Source organism: Anabas testudineus, chromosome 19 (assembly GCF_900324465.2).
Source record: "Anabas testudineus chromosome 19, fAnaTes1.2, whole genome shotgun sequence".
NCBI classification, from domain to species: Eukaryota; Metazoa; Chordata; class Actinopteri; order Anabantiformes; family Anabantidae; genus Anabas; species Anabas testudineus.
In genome coordinates, this window is record NC_046628.1 from 7,269,902 (window position 1) to 7,291,575 (window position 21,674).

At 40.0% G+C, this 21,674-nt stretch overlaps 2 protein-coding genes across 3 annotated transcripts; both read right to left on the reverse strand.

Moving 5' to 3' along the window:
* Positions 1–804: 804 nt before the first annotated feature.
* Positions 805–2,957, reverse strand: LOC113155907 (gap junction delta-3 protein). Its single transcript, XM_026350648.1, has 2 exons — positions 2,749–2,957; positions 805–2,175 (listed from the first exon to the last, which is right to left on the reverse strand). Exon 2 carries the CDS (start codon positions 2,136–2,138, stop codon positions 1,284–1,286), a length of 855 nt encoding a protein of 284 aa, XP_026206433.1. The 5' UTR covers positions 2,139–2,175; positions 2,749–2,957; the 3' UTR covers positions 805–1,283.
* A 552-nt stretch (positions 2,958–3,509) lies between these two features.
* On the reverse strand, positions 3,510–15,145 carry top2a (DNA topoisomerase II alpha). 2 transcript variants are annotated; one of them, XM_026351744.1, is made up of 35 exons: positions 15,005–15,145; positions 14,207–14,353; positions 13,923–14,013; positions 13,749–13,812; positions 13,481–13,626; positions 13,069–13,166; positions 12,763–12,975; positions 12,337–12,510; positions 11,842–11,943; positions 11,561–11,698; positions 11,323–11,461; positions 11,075–11,232; positions 10,700–10,825; positions 10,340–10,450; positions 9,887–9,992; positions 9,640–9,749; positions 9,434–9,526; positions 9,234–9,348; positions 9,010–9,131; positions 8,571–8,719; positions 8,208–8,439; positions 7,977–8,111; positions 7,691–7,891; positions 7,386–7,581; positions 6,848–6,939; positions 6,606–6,752; positions 6,439–6,522; positions 6,127–6,330; positions 5,822–5,942; positions 5,290–5,451; positions 4,728–4,908; positions 4,559–4,614; positions 4,344–4,463; positions 4,002–4,234; positions 3,510–3,885 (listed from the first exon to the last, which is right to left on the reverse strand). In XM_026351744.1, exons 1-35 carry the CDS (start codon positions 15,020–15,022, stop codon positions 3,736–3,738), a joined length of 4,734 nt encoding a protein of 1,577 aa, XP_026207529.1. In that variant the 5' UTR covers positions 15,023–15,145; the 3' UTR covers positions 3,510–3,735. The 2 variants fall into 2 exon arrangements, with proteins under 2 accessions (XP_026207529.1, XP_026207528.1); XM_026351743.1 differs by having other exon boundaries at positions 5,290–5,454.
* Between the last annotated feature and the right edge of the window lie 6,529 nt (positions 15,146–21,674).

Here is a 21,674-nt window from a genome sequence, read left to right on the forward strand (position 1 = left end):
CAATTCACTAAAAGAACGGTGTCAAGGAGACGCTGTGTTCGCTTGATGCTGATGCTGTTATTAGTAAAGTATCTTTGTCAAACATGCTTACAGAACTTATATAACTTTCAGTCAGCATCATATGAAATGTCTGATGTCAACATCTGCATGCAGCCCCCTGTGCTTTTAGAAAACAAATGAATCCCTCCAAAACATGTTGGAAACATAAAATACTCATCTTGCCTGGATCATTATTGGCTGAGCCACAAAAATGCGAAGGTGAGCACAGAGATTTCCCATCACCTGATGTCAAACTGTACACATGTACCGCAGCATTGTGTACAAAAGAACTGGAAATACATAAAAACACATTTTTGACTAAGAGGGGGCTTTAACATTCAGTAAAACTGCAGCACAATAAAAACACTTATCATGTCATGGATAACCACTTTATCATTGCCATCGCTTAATGTATTTTTTAATGTATTTTAAATGCAGATCTGAACAAATTAAAAATGGAAAACATTCTGTCAAGCTGTTTGACAAAATATACATGGAAGCAATCCCATCACCCATTCACAACACACATTCAACAGATGAGCATGAGCACGTTAGGCAATAAACTACGAACAAACTAAACCATGTCAGACACAGGTACACCTATCACCGTGAATACTCTGTAAGAATTAAACATCAGGATAAAGTGAAACACTCAAATGCAGAACCTGAGCAACCAGCTCAGCTGCAGCCTGCTCCTCATGTACTAACTGGTTTGTAATAATTGTATTTAAACATTTTGGTGGCAAAACAGTGAAAATCCTTTGCTTGATGTTCATCAGTTTTATTTAGTAATAAAGAAAGTTTAACTCCACGTAAACCAGTAAACAAGACACTTCTATTAAAAAAATTATAACAATCTTAGCGTCATGCAGTGGTCTCAAGAAAGTAATTGGTCCATTTGATGAGTGGGAAGTGTAGAAGCTGTCACTGGAATAATGTGGCTGCAAATAAAGTCAAGCTGCTGACGATGAGGGCTTCTTGATTTCAGGAGGCACCGTTTTCTGTTCAACTACTGCCACCTGCTGTTGATCCAGCAGACAACTTTAATGACACCGTTTATTAAGTTCATGATCATATTCTGACAGACGATGAAACAAAAAGGTTGAAAATATAATATTCATCATTAATAAACTTTATAAACTAGAAATAAATATTAAACTGTGCAAACAAACCAGCATGCAACCCTGACTCATGTAGATCTCCACCTCTCAAAGTCATGTGAGCATGTTTGAATGGAGGCTCCCTCACACCGTGAGAAACTTCCCTCTCACGCATCTTCCGCTTCTTTGCTTGTGGCCGCAGCTGGAGACCTTTCCACCGGAGCTGCTCCTCAGCGTTCGTCCCTTCAGCCTCACGCTGCTGGACAAGCTCCCTGCCGCCGTGTTTGCTCCTGGTTTCTCGTCCTCCGTCCCCTCTGCCTCCAGTACCTCCAAGTTGTGGTTGTTCTGACAGACACAAGTGGGCTCCTGGCTGGAGCAGAACATCTTCACCGAGCTGTAGAGAAACTCTGCACTGCTGGAAGTGGCTGATATCACTCCCACAACGAAGTAGAAGCAAAGGAAGATGGTTTTCTCTGCAGGACGGGAGGTGAAGCAGTCCACTGTGTAGGGGCAGGGAAAGCGGCTGCAGGGGAACTGGGCCTCCACCTTGAAGCCATACAGCCACCACTGGCTCACTAAAAAGCCAACTTCTGCCACCATGCGGAAGGCCACGTTGATAAGATAGAGCTTCTTTATACGCAGGTCCTTTCTGTAGTCCGGGCTGATGTTCTGGCTTGATGCGGAGCTGCTGGTCCTTTTGTTGTGATGCATGGCGTACACAAGGAAAACCAAGGAAGGTGAAGCTATAAGCACTATATGAAACACCCAGAACCTGTACTGAGAGATGGGGAAGGCCATGTCGTAGCACACCTGCTTGCAGCCGGGCTGGAGGGTGTTGCAGGCAAACTCTTCTTGCTCGTCCTCGAACAAGTCGCTGGCAACCGTCCCTAAGATCAGTATCCTGAACACAAGCATGAGCAAGAGCCAGAAACGACCGAGCATTGACGAGTGCGACTGGAGTTTGTCAAAGAGGTCACCAAGGAAGCTCCATTCACCCATGATGGCAGCACTGACGCAGGGATGACTTCCTGGAAATCTGGGGGGGGGGCAGAAGTACACAAACTCAGTACTCAAGTGAAAGTTTTCTATAAAAATGTACCGTGCTAAATGTCAACTGTAGTTAAAGTACTAAGTACCTGCTCTAATCTATTCCAGATTTGTGCCTCATAAACAAAGTTTTAGCAGATTCTGATCAGGTCTTTAAGTGTAACCCCTTAAACAGAGACAGCTAGTTCAAAACCCTTACTTGTAATTTTGTTGTCAACATTAATCTAATCAGTAAAAGTGATAGGATTCACGTTCCAATGATGTGAAACAAAAAATAAAATACAGTTATACCATGTACACTAACAGCATTCCAGGCATAATCGTTTTACTCGAGGAGTAAAACAAACACAACCCTGGCCTGGAAGAAAACCCTGTTTGAGAAACAGCGAATATGAAGTAAATGGATTTACTATCAAAAGTTGTTTAGACAAGAAATACAGACGAACATTTTTTACCAGTTTTTGTAAATGTAATTTAGAATTCGCCTAGAATTCAAGTGTGCTGGGTGGTTGAGTCAATATGAAACAAAACAGGTTGATATGTAGAAACATGCACAACCTACCCTTTCTACTGAACCTTAAAAGCTTAAACTTCACTCTGATACGTCCTTGGATAAACCAAAGGTAGAACGTTTCCAATCAAAGCGCCCTTCATGTCCACTTGCGATTCCTCTCGCTCCCTCTTCTAATGGCTGATTGAGGTTTGTACCAGCTCCTAATTTTAGAGTCGGTGACACAGAAGGAAATTCCTGCTATACTACATCCTAATCTGCAGCCATCAAGAGTCCCAGACAAAAGTGATGTTTACCAAAGAGGGACTAACTCTTGATGAGCATTTCAAAGGACTTCCTGAATGACAGGAAGGACCCGTCCTAAGCTGTACCACTAGTTAGATGGCAGGGGATAACAATGAGAACACACAGTTCACTCATGTAGCCCCCTGATTAGCGTTTCGTTCAGTTCACAATCACCAGCAGCAAAGTACATCGGACAGTCGTTACCCAGCTCAGTTGTTACAACCATGCATCTATTGGTAAAGCTTATAATACATTTCAAATTTACAACAGTACGTCTACCACATGTGCAGCTGATGCTTCTCCCTCCCTTAATCACATCCTTTGTTTTCTCAGTGGTATTTTAGTAAGATTTTAACTGTAAAGCCAAGTTTTCTTCTGAGCACACAATTCCAAAAAAAGCCTGCACAAACAATTTAAACAAGTTTACTTTATTTCTTAATATATATAATGAACAGCCATTGAAATATTTACAAGACAAGACAAAACACAAACAAGTGGACGACAAAAGATGATTGTTTCAAGATATGCAAGAGTAAAACTAGAACTGCACATAGGTGTAACAGTCAAAACTTACTTTACTTCTTTTTTTTTTTTTTCTTTCTTTCTACAGTCTGACAATCTGATTATTATTTTTATTTTTAGGATAAACACACAGGTCTGAGTACAATGAAACCATGCTTCTAATTATAAAAGCAAAGCCATACAAAATCTAAAACCACATAAGCATATAGACAGATGTTTTTAGGCTAAAATTTAAAAGTCTTCATCTGAGTCAGAGTCCAGGTTGTAGGTTACAGGTTTGCGGGCACGGGCTGGTTTGTCCCTCGGTGCCATAGCAACAGGGCCTTCTGCTTCCTGCTCTGAAACCTGGAAGCTGTCGTCCTCTTCCCACTTCTTGGTTTTCTACAATAGAAAATATTCAGGTGTAAGAAGTTGTTAATGGGAACTTACAATATGTAAATAAATTAACAAACGTATGAGGGCTGATGGTCCACAAAGCCCTCAGTATAAACACAGACCTTGCTGCCAGCGGTTGTTTTGGCCTTCAGGCGGGACATGAGGTTGTCTGAGCTGCTGTCCGAGTCATCACTGGCCACCTGTTTTCGTTTGAGAACGGGTTTCGCCTTCGTAACTGCAGGTTTAACTTCACCTTCAGAATCACTGGAGTCAAATGAAGGCACCTTTTTGGCCGCAGTGTTTGATGAAGGTTTCGGCTTACTGAGGGCATCCATGATAGATGGCTGCTTCACGTCTAGGAGGAATTAACAGGAAAAACAAAAATCATGCTAATGTGTGACCTGATGTAACGTGCGTCTGCTCTTCACACTGTGTGACAAAAAGCCGCCCCTTAAGCTAAATACCTGCAGCCTTCTTCTTTGGTGCAGCTGCTTTCTTGGCAGCAGTGGCTTTCTTGGGAGCAGCCTCTTTGGTTTTCCGTTGAGCGGGGGGCTTGGGTGCTGGCATCTGATCGTCTGACTGAGCTGCAAAGTTCCACAGAGAAAATAAATGAGCCTCAGACAATTTTTGGCATTTGTGTCTCAAGCTCATTACGTGCATGTCCCAAGAATATACTTACAGCTAGACTTTGACTGAGCTTTTTTCACTGTTGATTTGCTCTTTGCCACTTTCTTCCTGCAGAGAAGTGACCAACGTACATTGGAGATTTATTTATAAGAAAAACAAAACAACAACAAAAAACAATTGAAGAGTAGATTTAATCAGGTTTTTTGTTGTCTTGTACTCACACAGGTTCAGGAGCTTTGGGAGGTGGAGCTGGAGAGTCCACCTCACTGTCAGCCACAGCGCTGGGCTCTGGGGCAAAGCTGGTATCATCATCACTGATAACAGGTTTCCGTTTTTGTGCATCTGCCTTCCCCCAGTCATCAAATTCATCTTCACTCTCAGACAAACTGTACTTCACAGCAGCTTTGGAAGTGAGCAACAGAAAGAGTTAATTCAGTAAATCCCCCTCGTGTGTTCCAAAAACTAGAAAAAATGAGTTTTCCCATAACATGAGAAGACAACAGCTGCCACAAAGATCAGCTGGGTGGTTGGGGGGGTGAATTGAGATAAGAGCTAATTAGCCTGAGGAAATGAGTTCCATCAGTGTTTTATTTTGAAATAAACATCTCTGGTGAAATTAGATCTCAACTCATGTTGGGATAAAGGAAGTGCTTAGAATACTGATCCGCCAGGTATTCATCTATGAGCAATAGATGAATAGGATATTTCAGTATGAGGGGGGAGAAGCTGACAATGGATACACCTGTCTTTATTATTAGTGATTAAGTCATCTAGAAGATTCACCTTTAGTTTTGCGTTCCACTCGCTCCCTGGGGGCAACCACCTCCTCCGTTTCCATTTCACTGCCAGACTGATCGTCAGACTCCTCGTCCGACCACGGGTTCTTCTTGAGCTTCTTGGCAGCAGGTTTGAACTGAAGAGTGGTCTGCTTGCTGGTCTTTGATGCTGCTTTAGTGAAGTAAATGTGTTATTGAGCTTTGAAATTCAAGAACGATTCATTACAGAAAGACAAGCAACACTTAAAGGTGTAAACTGTCTTGTGTCTTTGAACAATTCCTCCTGAGTTCTGATGTTTTTGGTCATTTCTGTTCTCGTCAAGCAATCCACTGTGGGTCACTTAGCTTCAGATGCAACTTTGTGATGCTTGTGAAAACTTATTATGTTTAAGGATCTAATATGCAGTTTATCTCTGCAGCACATCATCATTACAAGCTGCTATGAAATGTAAACTTGGCTTTCCAGGTTATACGCTTCCATACTACATATACACTAACCTCAAACCTTGGTTGGTTAGTTTGGGTTAGAGTAGTGTTACCTTTCTCCTTTTCCTGGCTCTTTGTTTTCTTGGTCAGCCGTGCAGCCAAGCCCAGCTCCTCATTTGGCTCTAGATTCTCTGCATCTTCTCCAAACTCCATCTTCATCACCACGTTTTCACTCTACCATTACAGAGATCAGGTCAAGCTGAATGTCAGTTTCATATGAAGTTGTGACTCACAAAACACCGATACGCTTCTGACCGTTATAAGAATCAATAACTACGGCATCAACACTGGTAACATACTTCAGGGCAAACTGCTCATCCTTATTTAGTGTGACTTAGTTTAATAGATAAAGACAGACCTTGATTTTCTTGCCCTTTTTGCCTTCTCCTTTCTTAAGATCAGCTTTCCTGTTTGCTTCAGCTTTCATGGTGCTGGTAACACGTGGGACAACGCGGCGACCCTGTGGTGTGGGCAGAGTCTCCTGCTTCACCTTCACTGCTTTGCCTTTCCCAGCCCCCTTCACACTAGGCACGGTGGTCTCCTTTTCTTTTGCCTCAATGCGCTGAGAACAAGGAGGAACAAGTTCAAAAGATGCTTGAGGAACGTAACCAGAGTTGGCAGAGGCTTAGATCAAGATAATTTATTCTAGTATTTCTAATAGAGTAAATACCTCCAGTTCCTCAGTAAAGGCAGCAAGGTCTTCCCTCCACAAGTCTGCTGGACTCTTCTTCTTCAGGGTGTTTAGCTCTGTCAACTATAGAATAAATATTATATTATATATACACACCATTATATTAGTATTAACGAGTCATTGTAATAAAGCTAAATTCATCACACCTTTGCATCCCTTTGCTTGCACAACTCCTCTTTTTTCTCTTTGGTCAGGAACCACATAGGCATGCTCAGTAGGTAATTGTAGTCTGGCCCACTGGTGTCCCCCTTCTCCGTTCCTTCCTCTTCCTCTTCATCCATCTCCTCCTCGTTCTAAGAGAATGAAGACAAATATATAATTTTACATTTTCAGGCAGATGGTGATTACTTGGTATTCCCTAATGTATATATGAATCAAAATATCCCACCTTCTCCTGAGCCTCTTTCCAAGCCTTGACTGGGTCAGAGTCGTAGCCCATCTGCTGCAGCATGCGAATCAGTTCCTTCTTTGCCTTGTTCTCTACAAGTACATGAATATTAATAAAACACATTGCAGTCTGCTAAAACGCAGTGACAAGCAATGTCCTGGTTTTCTGCATAAATTGGTCATGAGATGTGATCTCATCATTACCAAATATTAAATGAGTTCTACATTGGTAGATCAAGATGGAGGGTCCTCCATCAAAAACTGATTTACTTACTTTTACCATCATCACTCTGTATGTTTAATGGATAATGAAAGATCCTTCATCAGCTAAAAAATATTGTTTACATTGGTGACTTTTGTAAAGATCAGTTTACATCACAATTACAGAAGATCTTCCATTATTTAAAGTTCACAATAATCATGTCTTAGCAGTAACATTAAAATAGCAACTATGTTTCTTGTATTTTATTCAAATAAAATGGCAGCAGTATGTACATTAAAATATATAATAATTAAATCAATTGTAACAAGCTACTAACCGATGACCAATGTGCCCTGGATTTTCTCTAGTATGAAGCGGGCCTGGTTGGTGAGCTTAGCGCTCTCTGCCCCCAACATGCCAGCCAGCCAATCCTTTCTAAGCACATAGTACTTCATCCTCAATTCAAAGAAGTCCTTGAGAATATCTTGCACAGACTCATACTTCTTCAGGCTGCCCACATGGTCAAAAAGAACCTTTAAGAAGGGAAAACAACAACAACAAAAATAAAAAAGCTAAGATTCCCTACAGAGTTATGGTTAAGCTTTTCAAAAACACGTTACGACTGTGACCATCTGTCTTTACCATAGAATTGCAGGTGAGGGGGCTCTGTAGTTTGAAGACTTTATGGAGGCCAGCAGCCTCTGCCTCTCTCAGCTTCTCTGGAGTCATCTTGACTACAAAGCGTACAGTGGTGTCGGTGTGGTAGTCCTTGTAGTCTGTGACCAGTGGAGGGACTTTCTCTGTGCCGTTTAGCATTGGCTCCAGCACATTCTCCTTGTAGGCCTGCCATTAAAGTGAAATAACAAAATGAATAATGGAACATCCTGAATACATCCCTAAAAGAAAGAACAAAGCTTCAGTGACTAACCTGTGTCCACGTTTTAACGGGCAATTCAGAGATCTCAATAGTGGTGGAATCAATGATGGCCACCTCTCCACTGTTCATGTACTGGTTGTCCATCACCTGCTCGATTGTTCCTCTGAAGCCTTTGTAGTTTGGAAGCTATAAGGAGAAAAAAAAAAAAACACCCTTGTCATATGTTCTGTATATCAGTGGAAACAAAATGGAAATTACAAAGCAGCCACATCGTGTCCTCACCATGGGCAGAGGCTCATCACCGTTGAGCATCCGGTGGATGTTACCGACGATCTCTCGTATATTGTAGTTTGGGATCTTGCTGGCCCAGCCCGTGCCGATACCTTCAGCACCATTCACCAGCACAGTAGGGATGATGGGAATGTACCACTCTGGCTCCACACGCTGGTTGTCATCGTAGTTGTACTTCAGCAGATTGTCATCCACAGTTGGAAAAACGAGGCGTGCCAGAGGGCTAGAGGGACACAAAGTTGGAAGAATATTTGCAATAATCATCATCTAGGGAATCAATTCAATTAACTTGTTCAAATTCTTAAACTCAAGCACAGCTTAAGACCATTTGTAGTTTGTAAGAGGGCTGCTGACCTGAGCATGGTAAAGATGTATCGAGGGCTGGCAGAGTCTTTCCCACCATGCAACCTGGTTCCAAACTGCCCCAGAGGTTGCAGCAGGTTCAAATTGTTGCTACCCACAAAATTCTGGGCCAAACCAACAATGGTCATCATCAAAGAGACCTAAAAATTGAAGTAGTGATAAGATTTAATCAACAATATTATCCAAACTGATAAATAGTGTATCGCTGGAATTGTTCTCCAGGAACTGTTGGTGTAATATAGCTTTACAACAAAATGGCCTCTGATTGCAATTTCACTCCAAAATAATGTTATTTATTTAATCAGTTAGCCAGATACAGCATAGAACTGATCCAAACTGACTGAAAAGAAGAGAGCAAATTGTTTCCCTACATATGAATACTACAACTGGCAGCAGTCTAATACCAAACCAACATGCTAATTTATCTCACCTCTCCATGATGGTAGGCTGACATCTCAGCCACTGAGCCAGCTAACTGGGCCACTTTCACTTCCCGCTTGTCATTTCTCTTGAAGCAACAGAACAACACCTTCCTCTGGCCAGGCTTTAGACCTGAAATAAACACAAATGGTTAAATACTTTGACCATTCTTAGTCATTCTGAGTCTTAGCGATTTACAAAATTGTTTATCGTCATTGTAGTAACTTCACACACCATCCACCAGGCAGGGAATTGACCTCTCATTGTCCGAGTTGGAGAAAAGCACCAGCTCCTTGTTCACAAAGTCATTGTATGAGAGAGACTTGGTGGACTGACCATATAGGTACTCCTGTGACAACAGAGCAAACAATACAGTGAAACATAACAGAAACAACATTAAATCACGTTAACATTACCTTGGACAAAGATCTTACCTCGGGCAGGTTGTGCTCTCTGCGCTGGCGCCTGTTCATCATGAAGTTGGTCAGCCACTCTTTTCGCTCTTCCACTTTCTTCTTGCTAAAGGCCTGTCCAAAAAAAAAAAACACACACACACACACAAAAAAAAAAACAAAACAAAATCAGAAATATGCAACAGATTTCTTTTTTTTAAAGGTTACTTATAGTGTAGACAACTTACAAGGGTAATAGCTTCATCGTCTTCAGGTCCAGAGTATTTGAATGGAATACGGTGTCTCTGCATATCACAGAAGTACTCCTTGGCTTCCTGCGATGTGCTAGTTCCCAAACCTGAGTGAATGAACGTTGCAAAGAAAGAAGACCTGTTAGATAAGGCATTTTAATGCCACACAAAACCATAACATTTGCCTGGTATAGATGGTTGCTTACTTGTCTGTTTTACTACCACACAGGGGTTTGTAACAAACCTTTGTAGTATTTGATTTTCCAAGATTTGTGATTGGGCTGGCTCTCTTTCCATGCATTGAATTCAGGGATACTGTAAAAGGACAGCTGGGTTTTCTTGTATGATGCCTAATGAGGGAAGAATTAAAAGAAGTTTTAAACACTTTGTCGTCTCACTCATGTCATTTTCCACAATAAAAGTACAGCCCAAAATACAGCTCAGTTCAGGGTTTTCCATACTTGTATCACTAGATGGTAGTCTTGTTGCAAATTCAAGCAGACATTTAGAATTATGGTCAAAGCTGGAAGTCAGCTATCAAAACTCAGTTTTCTGATAAATCTCCAAGGTATCTACTGCCTTTTAATGATTTTATGGCAACAAAAACATTTTTGAACCAAACTATGAACAAGTCTGCCCAGTGTGTATCCTTGCGAGTCAACTACATGTCACCTACAACCAACGTTTTTGCATATACCTTGATGATGGGGGTGATGAACTCTTCCAGGAAATTGTGGCGCAGCAAAGATGGCCAGTTATGATGGATGAAGTTGATCAGCAAGCCCTTAATGTGGGAGCCATCTTGATCCTGTAACAATTAAATGGATATGGTAGTGTACAGATTAATGTGAAGTAATAAATCTAAAATTATGAAGAGGGTGGCTACTGCAACATTTGAAAATAGATAAGTTTAGAAAAGCCAGAATTTCTAGTTTTCTACAACAGCACAGAAAAATTAATACAAGATGTCCTAAACAAACAGAATTTAGCTAGTAAAAATCTAAGTAAATGAGCATATGTACAAGTTTAGATTCAAAATTACCCACTGAAAACACACCTGATCTGTCATGATCATGATCTTGCCATAACGCAGACTCTTGAGGGATTCTGGGTCACTGTAGTTCTTCTTGTACTGAAGACCAAGGATCTTAATGATGTTGTTTATCTCAGCATTCTCCATAATCTGAGAGCAAAGACGAGATACATTTCCATTTTCAATTTGATATAGAAATATGCTTTAACAGATAGACATGCCTGAAATGAAACCACTTACTTTACCTCAGCATTTAATTAAAATTTCCATAATAAAATATGTTCGATTCAAATTATTGTCATGCTAAGTCTACAACACTGTTTATAAATCTGTATGCATATGTTAAAAAACTGGCAACTGCCATTTGGTAACTAAGAACAAAATGCTGTGGGGTGTAACCTGCTTGTGTGAGGCTTCCCGGACATTGAGCATTTTTCCCCTAAGAGGAAAGACACCATAGCGATCCCTGCCAACCACCCCCAGCCCAGACACGGCCAGTGTCTTGGCTGAGTCTCCCTCAGTAAGAATCAGCGTGCAGCCGATAGAGTTCTTTCCACCTGCCAGAGACAATGGTCATCACAGGACACTGGTCACTCATTTGTCTTTGATGATCAAAATGTGTCAAAAGGGAATTTGGTATACAGTACCTGCATCATTGGCATCGTCTAGTTTTGGCACTCCCTTGATTTTTGTATGTTTAACAGCTGAACATTTCTTGTTGAGTTGGGACTGAGCCTTGAACTTCACCCAGTTCATGATACTTTCCACAATCCCACAGGATGTGGCCTGGAGATCATAAAATAAAGAAGAATTAGTAAAAGTCCAAGTTATTACATGTCTGAAGGTAACAATGCAACGCCAGAGTTTCTTTTTCTCCATTAGCACCTGTTTAATGAACTTGTCGCTGAGGGGACAAGTGGACCCGAAGGTCTTCTGCTGCAGTGTCATGTTCTCTTTTGTCTGAGAGTCAAAGGTGGGGTTCTCAATCAGGCAATTGACAAACAGCCACATGTGGTTCTTCACCTGGGTGGAGTGAAACATAATCAGTCTTAACAACAGAATATTTGGAATATTATAATAATTGTTAACTACTAAGTATTGATCCACTGAGTATGACAGTGAGTAATCAAAAATCATATTAAACAGGAAAAACTAAGTCTGATTACCTGGAAAGGCTTGACGGCCACCCCAGCCTTGTTCTTTTTCTTCACAACTTCAATGAGCTTTCCAACTACCTGATCGGCCACATAGTCGATATGTCTCCCTCCCTGGGGTCCAAAGAATAAACATAAGTTGCTGTTTACTGAATAAATGTTATAATCTTAATCACAGTGACACAGAGTGGCTGGGAAAACGGCCAAAGTTGTACTTTACTGACAAAGAACCTGCCCTGCTACATTTAGCCAGCCTTAAAATGCTTGCATAGCTGCTCTGAGATGTAAATTTAGACAGAGCTGACAAAAGAAGAACAAATTAAACGTAGAGTTCAGTATTCCAATAGACTACTTTATTTAAAAAAAAAAAAAAGAAAAAAAAAAAGAAAAAAAAAAAAGAAAACTACTGATTTGCCATGGACATCAAAGCCCAACCATGATTCATTAATTACTCTGTTGTAGGCACAATAAACGCATAACATAGGATTTAACACTATTAGACATTACCTTGGTCGTGGCAATACTGTTGACAAAGCTGACTTGCTGGAAACCTTTCTCGCTCATGGTGAGACAGACCTCCCAGCGTTCGTTCACAGTCTCATGAATCACAGTGAGTGGCTGTCCAATCTCATCTACCTTGTCCTTCACATACATGTCCACATAGCTACGGAACCCTGTGACCTGAAGGTATAAAAAGATGCTTACAGATATGCCAAAATAATTTGTTTACAAATACTAGGACAAAAACATCTCTAGGTTATGAAATAATTCAAATGGTTAAATCTGTACAACTTATAGCCCAGGGATCTTGCACTTTCACTTAGCCGAGCTTCAATTATTAGTATTTAATAATCTAATTTAGTAAGAAGCAGCCAATAGATGGGCTGTGGTGAAAAGTTAGAACCAGAAAAGTAAAACAGCATGGTAACTTACAGGCAGCTTCTTGCCATTAAAGAACACGCGGACACCCTTCGTGGATCCAGCAATGTCATAGGCCCTCCTGGTCATGAGAGCCACTGTGTCTTTGTCCAAAATGGTCATTTTAAACTTTGGCAGATCAGGCCTGAAGGTGATGCAGGTGTATTCCTCTCCATCAAAGGGTTTGAGGCTAACATCCCCTGCCCTGCCCATGTTGTTAAACCAAGTCTGTGAAAACATGAACAAACTGTAAAATTAAATTTTTACTTTACAGGACACTATGAAGACAAAACAATAAATGTGGATGAGATGCCTTCCTACCTGCTTAAAGGTCTTTTTCGAGTCTTTACAGGCAGTCTCTACAGTGAACTTTGTGCTAAATATGTTGCAAAGCTTAGCACCATATCCATTACGTCCACCTAAAAAACAAGTATTAGGATGAATGCGTGGGTCAGGTTGCTAACAAAGCCTCTACTGGTTAAATGCAAATATTGCTTTAAAAAGTTCATATAAACCATAAAAACACCCGTAATGTTTGCATCAATATTTGATAGTTAACCAACCCTAAGGTGTATATATATATATGTGTGTGTGTATATATGTGTATGTATGTATGTGTGTGTGTGTATATATATATATATTTTTTATTATTATTATTATTATTATTATTATTATTTTATTTTTTTTTTTTTATATTGTACCATATCAAAACAATTGAATGAATTAGTCTCACCAGTGACTTTCTTTTCATCATCATCATAGTTACTGGAGGTGAGGAGCTGTCCAAAGATGAGAGCAGGTACATAGACCTTCTCCACCTTGTGCTCCACCACAGGAATACCCTTCCCATTATTCCACACACTGATGGTGTTGTTTTCACTAAAGGGAAAAATGTGCATATAGTCTATCTCGTGCTTCTGTGACACCAAGGAAAGCAACTGAACAGTGTGCAGACACTATTTGACAGTTTAATTAGTTGTGCAGTATTATATATTACTCACACATCAATGTTGATCTTAATGCAAGACATGCTCTTATCTCTCTGCTTATTGTCTGCTGCATTTACTGTAGAAAGAGTAAAATATGATTCATTATAGTTGATCCAGCATGGGATGGCTCACATTTTGCCTGTTTGTGTTATACACCATTTAGAATTCTGAAAATTGTTTACTTACCAAGGATCTCATCAAAGATCTTGTAAAGCCCAGGCACAAATGTCACATCACGGCAATTCAGTCCAACCTCCTCATCATACACCCACATTTGCTGAGGAAAAAAGTAATGTGATGACTACAAAGATCGTGCATTAATGAGTATAATATGAACCATTAGTGTTTTGATCTGACAATCAGCATCTTGCAACTCCACAATGACGTAAAATGATTCTACATATCTAATATAGCTTAGTTAGACAAGTCATATATTCCAAAGACACAGGACTTGCTGCATGACTTCTTACTTGGGTGACAGGCTCTACAGAGCCTATGTAGGAGTCTGGTCGGAGCAAAATGTGCTCCAACTGTGTCTTTTTCTGATAGATTCTCTCAACCGACAGCCGCTTTGGATCTTTCTTCGTCTTTTCCACCGGTTTGTTTTCAAAGAAAGTCTGTTGGAAATGGCACAGGGTTATCTTTCCATGCAAATTTCCTTACAATGCAATCAAGACGTCCTGTTTATGTCACAAGCATGCAAGGTTTTAAAGCATACAAACAAAGACATTTTGATGTCCACAAGAAATGTCAGTGCATTCTCATAAATCACTGCAGTCTACAAAACACTCCCTCTGGGATAAGAGATCTAAGTTTTTAAACCTAAACATGGCAGAAAACGTCCTGATGTTGCCCAACGCTGTAGTTTTAACGTTTAAATATGTCATTACAAAGAATAAGACACATTTCGAGTTATAGAGATATAGTATTATCTTATTAGATTTTTGATGTTAATCCTATAATCTAACATGGTTTCCAAAAAAGTACTGGCCTTCATCTTCTTCAATGTTTGGCCATGTGTTAGGGATAACACTTGTGCAAAGAAAGGGCCACTAAAAATTGTATTGTATTGTTTTTTTGGACCGTGCATTTTGCACAAGTGTCCGTGTATTTACGTTTTATATAAAAAACGATAATTTGTGTTGTTCCTGCACTTTAACCGTTGCTAAGACGTTTTCTGTGTAGCTAACACTAGCTTAGCAAAAACTGTTAGCTACTTTAGCTTCACAGCAAATTAGCATCAAATATCGAAGTGACAATAAAATTACCTTCAGTGGATCTGCCATTTTTATATTTATCGCTTATTCCCGGTGCCTGCACTAACAAAAACACGACGTTTACGAGGACCTGACCAACTCTCAGCTAACTCCTAATAACCTGCTCGTCTCTGCACAAGCCGGTTTGAAAATTCAAAACTTAGAAGAGGTCTCTCGCGCCAGCTATGTCGACCAATCAAATGAAGGGTCTGGTGACGAATCCCTCCAACGAGGAACGAGAACCCATAAACAGCCAATCACTGACGGCATCGGCAGTATGAGCCCGCCCACACTGCGTCTCGCAGCAAATCAGCTTCTTCAGATAAAATAGAGGAAGTGTATCCACCGCTGTAGAGATAAAATCAAATAAATAAATAAACAAATAAAATAGATCTTTTTAAATCCACTCTGTTATTATTGATTAAAATCCTATAAACAGCATGAAAAATAGAACAAAGTGTTTTGTTATTGCACTTCACAGGAACTCACCATTCTTATTTGGGACTGACCAGTGTGGACACAAACATTAGCCGTATTTTGTCATTTATTTAGTGGCACACTTTGATCAAAATGTCCTCACAGGTGGAGCAAATGCATCAAGTTATCGTAGCAAGACCTCATAATAAATACACTAAAATGTATTCATTCATTCATTCATCTACACAGTTCATTCATGTATTAACAACAAGTCAGCAAGACAACAGCAATAACTTCCAAAGAAGAAAGAAAAAATCCAAGGCACGTATGTCAGCTGTCAGCTGACCCGCTGAATGTGTGTTCTCACAGATGTAATAACAAGGAAAATGCATGCTGTAAATGCACACCTATTGTTTTAAAAGAAATGTACACGTAGTCACTGATGCGTAATTGATAGATTACATCAAGTCAGAAATAAAAGCACATTTTACAATCTGATTACACTGGCTGACTGGATTGTCCAGATGTTCACACAAACAAGCTGACAACTGTTGAGTCGCCAGTGAAGCTGGCAAGACATCGTGTCCTGTTTGTTTTGTCTATATTGTCTCTTTCTGTTTATGAAATAGCACAGGCAGGTAAAAGGTAGGAACAAGAAAAACAAAACAATTTTCTCTGAACTGCCAAATTGTTTGTACTGTACTCAATCCATTAGTTCACTTTTAAATGTACAAATGCACAAAATGATGAAAGACCGTGTACTGCAGTGTGTTCCCTTTTTATCAAAGTGTTCAATTTCAGATTTGCTTCATTTATCAATATTCCCTTCCCCCACTCACCTCTCCCTTATTTCATCCAATCTCTCTGTCACACATGCATACACACTGTACATGATAGCTGCTTAGAAGCTATTTAGTAGTTAATGGGTTTGTCTCTCCAGAAGTGTTCTATTGCAGTTTTGTGACAAACCTCAATTAATGTGTTTTTGTTGCTGTTCATTATCATGCAAAGCTTTCCGTAATGTCTCCCGACTTGTGTTTAGTTGATATAGGGAGTTTCAGAAGTGCAGGATTTAAGAAAGCACTAAAGAGACAAGATGGAGTGTTTTATTCAGTACTATCATAATACTGAGGTGGGTGAGGTGAGTTTTATATTTCTAGTCCCGTGGCTAACAGTGAATGGAAATGCGGTAACCTGATTTATCTCACCGTTTTGGCTTTCTTATCTGTCTCCCGCTGCCATGTTGCCCACTCATCTGACCTTGGCATGATAATAATAGGGCTGCGGAGCACTGGATGTTGTATGTACACTGTTGTGGGAGCCAACTTCAGCTGTGCTTATGAATATAAGTTATTATTATTTGCATGCTGACATGTTATTGTTGTTGTTATTCACACTGTTCTTTGTGCATTATAGTTAATTAAAAAAACAGTAATTAGGCTAAATCAAGATATATTTGTTAATGTATTTGAGTAGCATAAATACACTTTAATAATGACTGTTGGCTGAGAGAGCAAGGGTGGGAGGGGCAGAGTGGAACTAGTGCATACAAGACTGTTTCTGTGGAAATATTTTTTATTCTTTATCTGTATTTCTGTCAATACAACAGCACAATGGCTGCAGCAGTAGATACAAATTTTTAAAGAAAGGCACTGCAAGTGGTCACTATGCTAAGATCACTCCCACTAACAGTGACTAGGGTATCAGGAAGAAGTCAAGCTATCAGGCTGAATGGCAGAGCTAGAGCTTCAGCTGGACTCAAATATTCGACTCTTTGTGGTGTTACCCATTGTTTTCATCACCTTTTATGTTTGGGTGATGCAGCATTTTGTCTCTATTCTTCTTCAGATTGACATGAAGTTTATGTTAGAACAAGGGAAAACTGAAAATGCACTCCCAAACAGTCCTTTTTGATGAGAAAGTTCTGCTTCAGTAATCAAGAGGATGGATTTTTCAAGACAAAACAAAGGTTGCTCCACCTTATCCAATGACAGATCCTGGCAGGCTAACAGAAGTGGTGAAAGGCAGTGTCACCATCATGTTCCTATGATCCTCATCGGCAGCTGGATACACACACAAAGACACACACATCTGCACAAATGAATGAAGGTGCAGACGTACATCACAGTTTTGCAAAAACAGAAAAACGTATTTATCTCCTTTAATATTTGCCAAAGTTTCAAACTGTTGTTTCTCTCTTAACAAAGGCTTAAAAAACCTCCAATTAATCTGCAGCCAGAGTTCTGACTGGAATTAGCAACAGAGATCATAAAGACAATTTTGCTTTGAGGTAACGTTTCGTTAAGTTTAACACAAAGACAAAACCTACAAAAAAAACCCTACATTTCTTTCACTTTTTCTAGATTTAGTAGATTTTTGTAGTGCTATATGTATGTGAATACAGTTTTGTGTGTAACTACTCCACACTCACACACAGACATCCTCTCATGTGGTTCTTGTGGGCACTTTAAAACAGGGAATACTGAATACTCAGCATCCAAAAATAGTCACTGAAGTTGTTGAGAGGCGTTAGCAAAGTAGATGGACACTCACACTGTCAGTACCACCTGCTTTCCTGTTTATTTATTGATGATTGTGTATTTTCTGAGGCGATATGCGGCTTGACTGCTGGGGAAGTCGGGGAGATGTGTCACAGATCGGCTGATAGCTGCCTACAGGGGCTGTTTGGTGCAACTTGACGTTTTGTGTCATACAAGGATAGTGTCGCTTTACCGACATTAGAATGACAGGTAAACAACTGCTGCTTACAGCTGAGCACTTGACAGATGTGTCAATGCTTTTTCCACTAGATATATTGAGCTGTGTGAAAGATACGTCAGTTGACAGACTGCTGTGAAAAGTATTATTTTTACTTGTATCTCTATTTTTTGTGGTTGTTCATTTTGGTTGGATGTTGGTTGTAGTGTCATAAAATACAGAGAAATGTGAGTTTTATCTTTCTGCAACATCTGCTTCTGTTTCTTAGCACAAATGTTTTAGCCTGAGCCTTCAAAACCAATATTCAAATGTTTATGGAGAAACATCAGTGATGAAGTTAGAGCTGTGTTGTCCTCTCTGGGATTTTCTTCTGTCATGGGTTTGCTTAAGTAAATTTGCTTGAGTTCCTCTCAGAGTAATTATTTTTTCCTGTGGGTGTTAGATGATGGACAGGAAGTAGAGCATGTAAAGTGTAATGCATGTACCAGTATGAAAACACGCAGCTAGAATAAAATAATGATAGAAAATGAAGAAATTCTACCTCCTCTCTGTGCGTGCACTGTGCTAAATGGGTGCAGGTGACTATTGGAAAACATATAAATAGGAAGAACAACCACCAAGACAAATAGAAAGGCTAGGTAATATTGCACACTAAAACCTTTGTATCTAGTGAAGTAAGCATGGACAGCAAACCTTTAACATTTACAGCACTGAAAGACAGTTTGTATCCACTTACTTCACGTCTGAGGTCATGTTTTCATCAGCACATTTTCAGCACTGTCCTTAGAGGTTCATAACGTGACCTTTAGGTGAACACCCCTCCCTGGCTGTCATTGTGAATATGTCTGAGGCACACAATGAAGGACTAAAAATTATTAATTACTTTAAAAGGGCAGTGGAAAACAGTATCAACCACTTATATCCTGTGTTGGCAGGCAGCTGCTTGTAACTAAGACAACTTAACATTTAATATGCCGTATATCACAATCAGTGGCGTCACTTTGCTGGTACAGTTGTACTGTTCTGAAAAATATTACACTATGTTGTGTTTCAGAAACATAACTACTACACCCATGTAGCAAATTTAACCTCTTCTGCTCACAGTATCTATTTTCTCTTTTTTTATTCCAATCTGCTGTGAGCAGGTTGGATCATCCAGTGTCATTAGCTGGCAGAGACATACTGTACTATGACAATAGCCACTTGGAACATGCCAGTGGAGCAGAAAACTACTAATAATGTGCTTCTGCTGAACTTCCAAGAAACAAAAGTTTATAACACAAAGACTTTCATATTTCCAGTCCATTGTTTCCTTAATGTCAGAGATAGCAGACTTCAAAGACAAGACTCCTCACAAGGAAGATGAGGAGAGGTGACCTGCACGGTTACTGGTGGTTTTTGGAAAATCTTTTTAAAGCACCTTCCTCACATGTTTCTGATTAAAAGGTTCAAGACAGAAATAAATAAATAAAGCAAGGTAATGTTGTATTCACAAAGACAAGACAGGACTTTGATCTTACTCACGGATGAGAAGTAATCTGGGAGCCAGAGTGTGTGTGTGTGTGTATAAGAATATAGTGCGAATGCATGCATGTGTTTGTGAGAGCAAGCAATATGAAGCAGGAGTAATAATATGAATGAAAGGACAGATCTAGATCTAGAGTCCACTGGCACTCATAGTGCACAGAAAAAAGCAAATGGATAAAAGCATTTCCTGTAGTGCTAGTATTTTCTCAGCCAAATTCCCATTCAACACTTTGGCTTTGTAGATTAATGTTAGCTTGCAGGTACTGCCACCTGCACGGGCACTGGAGTAACACAGAGGACATCTGAATCTGCTTTGAGATACTTGACAGACTCAAGAGAGACAGTAGGAGCAAAAAAAAAAAAAAAAGAAATTCTGATCCATTTGAAAATGTAGTCTGTCAGGACCAAGGCCCGGCTGATAATGCATACAGCGCCCCATCTAGCCAACCACGAAGAGGCATTTAAAGTAATCTGATAAAGCTGGGGAAGACTGAGTGCCAGTGCACTTTCCTCTGCAGATGAGGAAAGTAATGCTATTTTATGCTGTTTCACTGACTTGTGCTTTTTGATTTATCTGATCTTCTTCTTCTCTATCTGAGTAGCTGTATAACCTCACGTCTATAAAAGAAGTGACTATATAGCAGCAGCCATGACGGCCATGCTGATCTACGCTTGTAAGTAATACCAAGATAACAACAGCATGAAAACATTAAAGGATTGTGTTTCCCATGAACTGGGTTGTAATGTCATTGGGGCACAGCTAAGACAACCATTAATAGGACCAGTGATGCAGATATATTGAATATCAACAAACAAGAATGGTTTTAATCAAAAAAAGACGTCTTGGATCTTTTTAGCTCCAACAGTGTGAAGCTTTTACCAAGGTGGGCATAGCCAGGGGGGCAGCCAAAATGAACCTATGGTTAATTTAGAGTCACCAATCCACCTAGCATGCATGTCTTTGGAGGTGGGAGGAAGTCCGAGTACCCGGAGAGAACCACTACAACACTGTGCCACCCCAATGATATATTTATAAGCAATAAATATGCAACAATTTAATATTTATTTTTAACCTTTAGATTTTTAGCAGCTGCATTGGAGATGTGAATGGATACTACCCCCAGATTTCCAACAGCACTGTCATGAATAAACAAGAGAAGGGATTAACTACCTGCAATATTGAGTTCTAGCTGATGTACTCATATATTAACAGCCTATAATGCTTCTAAAGAATTCTGAAACACTGCATAGATTGCATTGAAAGCATGTGATTCATGTTGAAAAAAATACTTTCCTGGATTCCTTTCTATCATCTTCTCCCACTGATCACTGAACAATCATGCTATCAATGCAGGTTTAAGTCATCAGTGGGCCCTGGGGCAAAAATTAGGGCACTGAACCCTGCACACATTGAGACAGGAAGTTTATGTAAATGTGTTTTGCGTTGTCCTTAAATGGCTTTTAAAGAGATTATATAAAGCCATAAAATGATCCTAGAGAACAGAGCAAAATATTTCCCTCTAAATGCACAGTAGACGGTTTGTAATAATAGACTAAAGAAAGAAAGAACCATAGCTGCAGTGAATCATTCGCAGTCTGTCATTATCCAGCACCAGGGAAGGAATTTGGGTGGAGTTGATTTTAATTCCATTAATACATTATGACTTGCTTCTTGGCAGACTCTCCGCTAGAACCATTACACGTCTGTTTTCCTAGTGGATTTGATTGGGCTTCCTTATCGGGTGACAGCAGACAGGAAAAGGGGCCTGGAGACGTCTAGAGACACCTCTCTGGCTGCACGTTAGAAACAAGAAACAACAAGCTTCAGATCAGACATGATTAGTGTGGGCTACCAGCACAGCTGCTCCATGTATGCGCCCTGCACGGTGTATGAGATCATTTCTGTGTGTTTGCACATGAGAGAGAGAGAGAGTGGGTGTGATTATGAGAGGGAGGGGTACTCCTTACTGTACTGTCACCTGATGCATGCGCACCAAATCATCTCCACTCGGAGCAATCA